Source organism: Danio aesculapii, chromosome 7 (genome assembly GCF_903798145.1).
Source record: "Danio aesculapii chromosome 7, fDanAes4.1, whole genome shotgun sequence".
NCBI classification, from domain to species: Eukaryota; Metazoa; Chordata; class Actinopteri; order Cypriniformes; family Danionidae; genus Danio; species Danio aesculapii.
Genome location: NC_079441.1, coordinates 11780568 through 11792102, shown reverse-complemented (window position 1 = coordinate 11792102; position 11535 = coordinate 11780568). Strand labels below are relative to the sequence as shown.

The 11535-nt window shown below is 36.4% G+C and overlaps 1 protein-coding gene across 1 annotated transcript; it reads left to right on the top strand.

The window, feature by feature from the left end:
- slc39a1 (solute carrier family 39 member 1) lies at positions 1–8077 on the top strand. Its single transcript, XM_056461047.1, has 4 exons — positions 1–347; positions 2889–3019; positions 5008–5316; positions 6884–8077. The coding sequence occupies exons 1-4, from the start codon at positions 233–235 to the stop codon at positions 7235–7237; spliced, it is 909 nt and encodes a 302-aa protein (XP_056317022.1). The 5' UTR covers positions 1–232; the 3' UTR covers positions 7238–8077.
- The last annotated feature ends 3458 nt before the right edge of the window (positions 8078–11535 follow it).

Here is an 11535-nt window from a genome sequence, read left to right as displayed (position 1 = left end):
ACGACTGATAAACATGAAGTGTCGAGCAGTCAGATGTTAAATCTGATAGAATGAACCGCTAAACTAACATAAACTACACAATTATGTGGCTTAACACTCACAAACAGCGCTCTACATGGAAGTATTTATGAGTATTATATTAGATAGTCTCTGACAGAGGCACCAGTCTTCTCTGTCTGCTGTTTATTTACACGTAATTTTATTTTTATATGAGTAAGTTGTATTAGTCACGATGGATTACCTGCTTCAGGTGAAAGTTGGAGCTCTGGTCGGCCTGCTGCTTTTAACCCTGTTTTTTGGGTTCATTCCTGCGCGGATGAAATGGTTTCATGTCACTGGGGGAACAGGTAAATTAAGAGTTTATTATTTTTGAGGTGTAACTTAGTAGTTGTTGCTGTTGTCGATTTTACTGAGGTATAATTGAGGTAAAATTGGTTTTATATTCGCACATTCGATCAGTGACAACTTGTGACATGCTCCCTATATTGTTTACCATGGTACTGTCAATATTCGGTCTGAAATCTCATGTAAATATGACTTCAAAACATTAGCACTATTTATTTGATTATGAACAATCTTGTACGTTGATAGTCATTGGCTGCTAATATGATTTCACTATTTAGAATTAGCAAACAATATTTTTCTGAAATGATATTATCAAGGAGAAAGTCAAAATGTGCAAATATAAACTTTATCTCAACTTTGCCTCTGTGTTTTCTTTCATTTGTCGACTTCTCACAACCTAAAAACCAAGTATTTGTGTACTTATTTTTACACTTTGTGTTGTGTTTGTTATTTTATGATCCTGTTTGTGTGTGTGTATTCCTGACCAAATGTCCCCACAAATATAGCACAATTAGTACATTTTTGACCTTGTGGAGACATTTTCTTGGTCCCCATAAGGAAAATCCGCTATAAATCATACACATTTAAGTATTTTAAAACTGTAAAATTGCAGAATGTTTCTGGAGAGGTTTGGGTTTAAGGGGAAGGAGGACAGAACATACAGTCTGTACATTGTAAAAGTCATTACGTTGCCTATCCAAGTGTTAGGAACAACAAATAATAACTTGACTTCTAAATAATAACTTGATCATTTGGTATCAGAAGTGGCTTATATGAAAGGCAAAGGCCTCTAGATTACACCTATTTTACCAAAATAAAATATGATCATGCCTTGATATTTAATTAGGACAGTAAGGTCAGACTTTGCTTAGACAGAAGTCTTGTCACTTAACAGAAATAATGAACAGGAAAAAGAGTTAATATTGTGTATGACTCCCATGAGCTTGAAGGACTGCATCCATACATCTCTGCAATGACTCAAATAACTTATTAATAAAGTCATCTGGAATGGCAAAGAAAGTGTTCTTGCAGGACTCCCAGGGCTCATCAAGATTCTTTGGATTCATCTTCAATGCCTCACCCTTCATCTTACCCCTCATATGCTCAATAATGTTTATGTGTGGTGACTGGGCTGGCCAATCCTGGAGCACATTGACCTTCTTTGCTTTCAGGAACTTTGATGTTGAGGCTGAAATATAAGGAGCGCTATCCTGCTGAAGAATTTGCCCTCTCCTGTGGTTTGCAATGTAATGGGCAGCACAAATGTCTTGATACCTTAAGCTGTTGATGTTGCCATCCACTCTGCAGATCTCTCGCACACCCCCATACTGAATGTAACCCCAAACCATGATTTTTCCTTCACAAAACTTGACTGATTTATATGAGAATCTTGGGTCCATGCGGGTTCCAATAGGTCTTCTGCAGTGTGTGTGATGATTGGGAGGCAGATCAACAGATGATTCATCAGAAAAATTTGCCTTCTGCCTCTTTTTCAAATGATTAACTAGAAGTCAAGTTATTATTTGTTGCTCTTACAATTGGGATTGACGACAAGACCTTTGTCAGGCAGTGTATGGAAGTCCCCATAAAGATAGCTGTACACGTGTGTGTATATGTGTGTTGTGTATGACTTTGTGTACCACCACCATAATACATCAGTTGAGGTAAAGTTGGTTTCATTTTTACACATTTTGACTTTCTCCTTAATAATATAATTTCAGAAAAGTATTCTTTGCTAATTAATAATTAGTGAAATCATATTAGCAGCCAATGACTATTAAAGTAAAACATAGTTCACAATCAAATAAATAGTGCTAATGTTGTTTTGAAGTCATATTTACATGTGATTTCAGACCGAATATTCAAAGTACTATGGTAAACAATATAGGGAGCTTGTTATCGAACGAATGTGCGAATATAAAACCCTCCTTACTCCAATAATAAATCATAAGTTTATAAACGGGTAAAAAAAAGTCATGATAAAGAAAGAGTTTTAGTCTACAACAGGTTTTCCGCTCATAGATAACAGATGGATATGAGGGTGGAAGTGAAACTGGTGTTTAAACATGCTTAAACAAGCAAATAAAAATACTGATGCTGAAGTTGAATTATATCTACATAGTGGTCTATGGCTACTCAAATGTGTAAAATATTAAATAAGTGTATTTATTTGATCACGCCGTATTCAGTATTTATTAACTATAGACACAGATGTCACAAATAATTGCTTGTGAAACCAGAATAGGATGTGGTTTGGCGTTATCAGAGTTTAGCTGAATAAGCATCATCGTCAGCACTTTGGTTAGTTTCTTTTTAAGCCGTTAGTTTAGAATGACTTCACAGTAATACTTAAGGTTGTGAGTAAACTAATCAGTTGCTTAGTAATGATGATTATTTCTCTTGGGTCAAAGCCCCTTTTAGAGCAGAACCTGTTTAACTTTGTCTGATAAGCTGATTAAAGTAAGTTTGCACCATTTACACTAATCATCAGCACCTTTGATCAATTTAACGTGGCATTGATTTGTGTGTTTCTTTATCTGCAGAGCTCCACAAGGTCGTGCTGAGTTTTGTGAGCTGTTTCGCAGGAGGCGTCTTTCTGTCTGCCTGTTTATTAGACATCATCCCAGACTACCTGTCTGACATACACGGTGAACTACAAAAACGAGACCTCGATGTAAGTTCAAGGAAATGTGCTTTTCCCTGTTTAAACTCTATATTCACTATTATTTCCAACATCTTTTTTAAAAAGGAAACTGTGTATCGTATAATTGCAGTTTAATTATGTACAGTGCTCAGCATAAATAAGTACACCCTCTTTTGAAAATGAATATTTTTGTCCATTTTTCATTCAATATAGACAATATATTTTGGTGCATTTAAACAAATCAGTTTTATTACTCTGTAAAAAATTATTTTCTTACTTAGATTTTTTGCCAAAAATTTAACAATATGTTGCTTTTTAAGGAAAAACTCACTTAATTTTGGCATTGTCTTTCTTAAAACAAGACAATATATTTTGCTTTATATTTGGACTAGAAACAAGACAAAAAAAAGCATTTTTTTGCTGTGTAAACAGTTACATCCATTAAAATAAGAGTTTGGTCACCTAACATCTTTAGGAATAAGTTCAATTTAAGTTCAAACTAAAAATATTTACTACAAAATGTCGACTAAATTTTATATTTTTTATGTTTCTCTTAATTTTTTTGTGTTTATTAAGATTTAATTGATTATTTTTGAAAAACTAAACTCCATATTTGCCACATTTTCAACACATTTTTTGAAAAGGACACTGTGCATTGTGTAACTGCAGGCTAACTATGTACAGTGTTTAGCATAAGTACACCTGCTTTTGCAAAATGCATATTTTTTTACCCATTTTTGGTGACTAGACCATACATTTTAGTACATTGAAACAAATCAGTTTTATTACTCTGTTAAAAAAATTTTTTTAACTTGTTTCTAGTCCAAATATCTAAAAATTCTTAAACAAAGAAACATTTTGTAGACAAGCAAAACATATTGTCTTGTTTTAAGAAATAATAGGCCAATATTAAGTGAGTTTTTCCTTAAAAAAGCAACATAATCTGCCAACGGGGTAAGCAAATAATCTTGTTTTTGCTTTTGATGTAAGATTATTTTGCTTACCCCATTGGCAGATTAAGGAAAAAACTCACTTAACTTTGGCATATTATTCCTTAAAACAAGACTATGTTTTTTAAAAAGATATTTTAGATATTTGGACTAGAAAACAGATAAAAAAAAAAAAATCAAGCATTTTTTTTTTGCCGTGTAAACAGTTACATCCATTAAAATAAGAGTTTTCACCTTACATCTTTAGGAATAGAAAGATAATACATTTAAAATATATATTTACGAACTACAAAATGTCAACTAAAGTTGATATTTTTTATGTTTCTTTTAATGTTTTTGATAAACTAAACTCCATATTTGCCACATTTCCAGCACGTTTCTTTTGAAAAGGGAACTGTGCATTGTATAACTGCAGGTTAACTAATGTACAGCGTGTAGCATAAATAAAATGAATAGTTTTGTCTATTTCTTAGTTTTATTCCATAAAACAAGCATAATAATCTGCCAATGATGTAAACAAAATAATCTTGTTTTGCTTTTGAAATAAGATTATTTTGCTTACCCCATTGTCTTTTGCTTGTTTTAAGGAATAACTCACTTAATATTGGCATATTATTTCTTAAAACAAGACTGTTTTGCTTGTCTAGAAAATTAGTATTTTTATATTTAAAATTATATTTTTTATATGTAAATTTATTTATTTTTAATTATATTTTTTATGTTTCTCTTGATTGTTTTTTTCCTGTTTATTAAAATTTAGTTTGGTATTTTTCCCTAACATATTAATTTGTGTGTACAAATTTTTAGACTGAGACCTTCAGTTATTTTGGTACTGATTAATATATTGTATATAGACAAATATATTATTAATGTAAAGCATCCTATAGAAAATATGAATTTAAAAGAGATTTTTGAGGGAGGGATGTACAAATACTTTCTTTACACAACATTTCCTATTTTGACTGTAATGTAATAACGTGCACATTTTTTAAAGCTGCTTTGGAATAATAATTATTGTAAAAGCACTACACAAATAAGCTTGCATTGAATATTCTCCTTATCTTCCAGGATGGCTTCCCACTTGCAGAGTTTATCATGGCTTGCGGCTTCTTTATGGTGTTAATCTTGGAAAAATTAGTTCTAAGTTGCACCGAGGGCCACAGAAATGAGGAGACGGCTCCTCTTCTCGCACCAGAGGTGCCTAATGGACACGCACATGGACATCACTCCGTCAATGATCTGGAGGGGAGTGGACATCACGTTCATGTGGATTTTCATGCACACTCATCCTTCCGCTCCTTCATGCTCTTCCTGTCTCTCTCTCTTCACTCTGTTTTCGAGGGTTTGGCTATTGGCTTGCAGACGACGAACGCCAAGGTGATTTATTGAGTTTTGATTTTGTTTGACACAGCTCTACGTTGAGTCACTCCACTGACACAGTTAGAAAACTGATGATGTTTTGGGTTCAAAGGTTTACAGGTCGCATTGTGACTAAGTCATGATGTTTTTGTAGGGTTTTGTCCTGTGATGTCAGTAGGATTTTTTTCTTATTGGGAAAAGGTGTATCCTACTCAGTTGTGTGCATAAGTATTTTTTTTTTTGTGCACATCTTAGCATTTCCATTAACAGGGTGTTCACGGGGTCTTAAAAGTTGATAAATCAATTATGAGGAAATTAAAGCCCTTAAAACTTATTAAAAAGTCTTAATCGCGTTTTTACGATGTCCTAAATTTTGTTTAATTATTGTCCAAAGTGTTTCACCCCAAAAAAGCATAAATATATTTATTTTCTTCTTAATATTAACAACGGCGTGCTCGATCCATGCAATTGGTTTGGGCCGGGGCGTGTATGGCCAAGCTCCTCTGTCCAGGTGATTTGTGACAACCGCGAGAAGGTAATGTGACGCTCTCCACATGTAGCTAAACCATAGAGCGAAACAGACGGTAAAAAAGGAAAACGCGTACTCCTGGTTGGAGAAAGACGAGTTTAAACAGTGGCCGAAGCCACAAACAACCACGTGATTTATCACTTTATAGTAAGACATGTTATAGTCTTTTTGTTTTTAACATGTGTTTAGATATCCAAGTAAAATAAAACCTAATTCATACATTTAATCTGGAGTTTTTTTTTTAAACGTCCTGCCGTTATAAGCTCACAATTAATCTTGGGATGTTCGACGCTGTGAAGGATGCACCGGTATCCTTTATTACCTGGGAAAGAAGGACGCACTTTCATGCCGTGATGACGCAGTGCACTTCAAATGAATCATTCGGAGGATGCAGCATCTGAAATGAGACACAGCTATACACTCAAAAAATAATGTTTGTTCAAACTACTTATTTAAAATGGGCTAGAATTTATGCACACACACTATAATCTGTTGTTTTACTCCACAGAACTCCATATAAAAGCCAGAAACTTTTTTTGCACTGGCCTATCTATAGGGTTAATGGTGCCAACTGATGATCAACAGTAGAAATGACACATTTGACCTCTACCCAACAGGAAAAACCATCAACAAACAAGAATGCATCATTATATGGTGTCATGGCTTTGCAATAAAAAAATGTCACTTAATGGAAGTCAATGGGGCAAAAACATCCGGAGCATAACGAAAGGGTAGTAAATTTGCGTGTGTATTGTCAAATTTTTGTAAAATTTCAGAGCATTTTCCCAAAATATGTCAAAATAAGATTTGTGACCCAAAAATCATTGCATTTGCTGAAACACAGAGAACATTGTGGCCAAATTAAGACTCAAAAAAAAAAAAAAAATGGTTATAATGGAAGTGAATAGGGCAAAAACAGCCCCAAACATAACAAACGGGTAGTCAATTTGAACAATACACAAGGCTTAAATGAAGGATTAAGAAAACAGTGACAAAAATGTATTACAACTGACCTACAGCATGAGTTTGACTTCTTCTGCTGATGTTCCTGCGCAGGTACTGGAGATCTGCATCGCCATCCTGGTCCACAAGAGCATCATCGTGTTCAGTCTGTCAGTGAAGCTGGTTCAGAGCGCCGTCAAGCCTTTATGGGTGGTGCTGTACGTGACTGTCTTCGCCATAATGTCTCCTCTAGGCATCGGCATCGGGATTGTGGTCATCGAGACGGAGCGGCAGGCTGGGGCTCTGATCCAGGCGGTGCTGGAAGGACTGGCGGCCGGGACGTTCATCTACATCACCTTCCTGGAGATCCTTCCCCATGAGCTGAACTCATCGGAGCGGCCGCTGCTCAAAGTCTTATTCCTCCTGTGTGGATTCTCCATCATGGCTGCTTTGTGTTTTCTGGGCTGAACCACCAGAGGAAATCAAGCTGGCTGATTTCAGGTGATTTCAGAAATAATGAGTACTTCAGTTTTTTATTTCATTTTTTTAGAGGAACTGAGTGTTTCTTAAGAGCAGATGTGTAGTAATATATCTCATAATGGCTGCTCTGTGTTTTCTGGCCTGAAAGACACTGTTATTGTTTTTTAGTGTGTGTGAAATGCCTGAGGAAATCATGCTGACTGACTTCTGATTTCACGTGATTTCAGAATAATGAGTATTTCAGTTTGCTCTTTTTATTTTTAGAGGAACTGATTGAGTTTTTTTACAAGCGCAGAAGATGCTGCAGTTTTTGTGAGGACTTTTAGATGATTGTTTCACAATGCATTTCAAGAAGTACTTCAAGTGATAGAAATGTGTTTTGCTGATGAAACGTCAGCAGTGCAGAATACGGTTTTATTTATAGATATTTTTAGGTTTTTACTTTTTTTCCCCCCCCTCAAAGTCACATATTATAAAAGTTGTTTTCGTGCCTTTTTTTGCTTCCTTTATTGACTTGAATAACACTATCTCTAAAAGTGCCAACTGTCTGATCAAATGCATTATCAAATATAATTAATATATTTCTATGTATTTGTACAATATTTTAATGTTATTTCACCCATTTTTACTTTTTTACTTTGATCCTTTTTATTAAAAATGGATGAAAGAAATGTTGGTGACCAAATCCAATCAAATTAAATTTGCTAAATTGATTTTACATACACAGAAAGCATAATGTGTCTACTTTGTTTCGAATACTTTTGCCAAAATAAAATGCAATTATGGTTAAATAATTTCCATTTATTAATTAAAGTGTTATTTGAAGTATTACTGTGTATGTATGTATATGTATATATATATATATATATATATATATATATATATATATATATATATATATATATATATATATATATATATTCATATATATATATATTCGTTCATTCATTCGTTCATTCATTCATTCTCTGCCGCTTTTCCGAGTCCGGGTCGCGGAGGCAGCAGTTTTAGGAGAGAACCCCACTTTAGGAGAGACTTCCCTCTCCCCAAACACTTCCTCCAGCTCCTCCGGGGGGATCGCGAGGCGTTCCCATGCCAGCCGAGAGACATAGTCCCTCCAGCATGTCTTGGGTCTTCCCCAAGGCCTCCTCCCGGTGGGAAATGCCTGGAACACCTCCCTAGGTAGGCGTCCAGGAGGCATCCGAAACAGATGCCCGAGCCACCTCAACTAACTTCTCTCGATGTGGAGGAGCAGCGGCTCTACTCTGAACTCCTCCCGTGTGTCAGAGCTCCTCACCCTATCCATAAGAGTGCACCCTGCCACCCTTCGAAGGAAACTCATTTCGGCCGCTTGTATCCAAGATCTTGTCCCAAAGCTCATGACCATAGGTGAGAGTAGGAACGTTGATTGACCAGTAAATCGAGAGCTTTGCCTCTCGGCTCAGCTCCTTCTTCATCACAACGGACCGGTACATCACCCGCATTACTGCTGCCGCTGCACCAATCCACCTGTCAATCTCACGTTCCATCCCTCCCTCCCGTGAACAAAACCCCGAGATACTTAAACTCCTCCACCTGGGGTAAGGACTTTCCTCCAACCTGGAGATGGCAAACCACCTTTTTCCAGTGGAAATATATTATATGAAGAGTTCAGATGCACCTCTAAATGCCATCTGAAAATTCTTTCCTTCACAAACGAGCATTTTTCTCAACCTCCTATCTTAATGTTAAATTATTTCACTTTACAGACGATAAAAATGCTCTATTCATCAACATAAAAGTGAATTTACTGAACCTACCCACAAGAGCCTGGGAACAATGCTCATGCTCATATGTATATGTAATTATTGAGAGTAATAGATGTGAGGTATGATATCATATCTATGATATCATACCCGTAGCAGTGTGATTTGGCTGTATATCGCCACTGGTGGGAGGCATGCGTTGGCTCGAGGGTGCAGGCCGAGTGCCTTAGTGTCTCACCAGTGACGATACACAGCCATATAACACTGCTACAGTTCGACAGAATAATCAATTATATAAAAAAGAAAATCAAACACGGAGAGTCTCAAAACCCTTTTGTAAGAGGAACTACTTTCTTCCACCAGAACTCATTCAGCAGCGTCAGTTTAGAGCTAGTATTTAAATCATTCTCTAGCGTAATGTCTTAAGTGAAGACAAAACTGGTGATTTTGCTCACATTTTAAGATTATAAGGCTGAACGGCATGAAATGCCATCAGTCTACAGAGATATCCCAGTATTTCTCTGTTGCAATCAGGAGATCACAATACTTAACCCTGAAAAAGCCAAAGCAGCGCAAACTCTGTGGCTTCGCAAAAATGATAAAAAGTGTCAAACTCACCTCAGATGAGGAGATACACATACAGAAACATCCTGAACCAGATTACTGTTTGCGATAAGGAAATTTCTTCTTTTTTTCTGTTTACTGAACTAGTCTGCAGGAACTAAAACATCAGAAACAATTAGAAACCAACAGATACAACAACCAAAAAGTAACTCAGGATTATACAAAGAGTGGCCAACACAAAATGCCTACATTCCTAATATGAGTGTCCCATATCACACTTAATACACTACAATTACTGTGATATAAATACAGCACTGCAACATATAAAAGAGAAAGATCAACTTAGACTGTCACTTACCAGTTCACTACAGTTTTTCCTTCGCTAATGGCTTATTATGTGGTCTCTGTCGCCATCTTGTGGATGGACACCGATGCGCTGTCTCTCAGAAATTATAAATATTTGAAATAGGCACTATCCTTATAAATAAACTGCATAGTTGCAATCTAAACAACTACAAACTCGACTAAAAAAGCTCAGAAGTACATTATGTTGTCCAGCAGCTGCAATATTTGTCAAACTGTAGAGCGTCCTCTGCTTGTTGCTGTATGTGGGCGGAGTAATACACAAGGGTGAAGAGGCTGGACGAGTGCTGTTACTCGCAGAATATCGCATAACTATCAGCCAATCAGATTCAAAAATCAGACAGAACTGTTGTGTGTGTATGTGTATGTGTGTGTGTGTATATATATATATATATATATATATATATATATATATATATATATATATATATATATATATATATACACAGTTGAAGACAAAATTATTAGCTCTTCTGTGAGATTTAATTAACAAGTAATGATTAACAAATTATTTTCCAACACATTTTTAAACAGAATTTTAACATTCAATTAATTTTCCTTTTTTCTTAGTGCCTTATTTATCAGAGGTTGCCACAGCGGAATGAACCACCAACTATTCCAGCATATGTTTAATGCAGCTGATGCCATTCCAGCCGCAGCCCAAACACCCATACACTCTCACATTCAAACTCCCACTATGGCCAATTTTGTTCATCCAATTCCCCTATAGCGCATGTCTTTGGACTGTAGGGGATTCTGGAGCACCCGGAGGAAACCCACAGCGACACAGGGTGACAATTCAAACCACTGAGCCACCGTGCTGCCATAATTTTAACAATTAATTCCTAATAAATTATTTTGTCTTTGCCATGATGACAATACTTAATATTTTACTAGTTATTTTGCAAGATACTAGTATTCAGCTAAAGCGACGTGTCAATCAAAAAGGGGGCTAATAATATTGACCCATTTTTAAAATAAAAAACTGCTTTAATTCGAGCCAAACTTATGGCCCGTTTCCACTGAGTGGTACGGTACGGTTCGGTTTGGTTTGGTACGCTTTTATGGCCGTTTCCACTGTCAAAAAGCGTACCGAACCGAACCGTACCGTACCACTTTTTCAGCACCCTTTCGAAAGGGTACCAAACACGAGAAAGGGTACCAAAAGGCGGAGCCACACGCGCAGCTGAACGCTATTGGTTTACAGAGATACGTCATTCGCTTACGCAACAAGCCAGAATGAAAACAAAAAACCCGCCATGTTTGAAAAACACAGCGAGAGATTTTAGCGGAATTATAAATACATATAATAACGAGCCATGGTCGATCTGGGCTCAAACAAACCTTGTCGTCATCTTAATGGACAGCCACAAATCCAAGAAGAAGAGCAGATTTACCCTGTGCCCCGTAGTTTTTTACGAGCCAGTCTGAGGCGCGAGCGGTTTCGCTTTCTTGCTAGCGCTCGCCGCGCGTCTAACATTATATCTGAAATAACAAACTTCTTGAGCTGATGATAATAACCTGCGCTTGATTATTGATGTGCTTTTAAAACCCGATCCTATCAGACACTGACAAACGCGAGAGTGAAGCGTGAAGAAACAAAGGAGAAGCCGG

What these genes read in the sequence shown, in the direction of transcription:
- slc39a1 (XM_056461047.1), top strand. Translation starts at nt 233, where the DNA reads ATGGATTACCTGCTTCAGGTGAAAGTTGGAGCTCTGGTCGGCCTGCTG. An exon ending in TCATGTCACTGGGGGAACAG is followed by an intron (nt 348 to 2,888) that starts GTAAATTAAGAG and finishes CTTTATCTGCAG; the next exon opens with AGCTCCACAAGGTCGTGCTG. An exon ending in TGCAGACGACGAACGCCAAG is followed by an intron (nt 5,317 to 6,883) that starts GTGATTTATTGA and finishes GTTCCTGCGCAG; the next exon opens with GTACTGGAGATCTGCATCGC.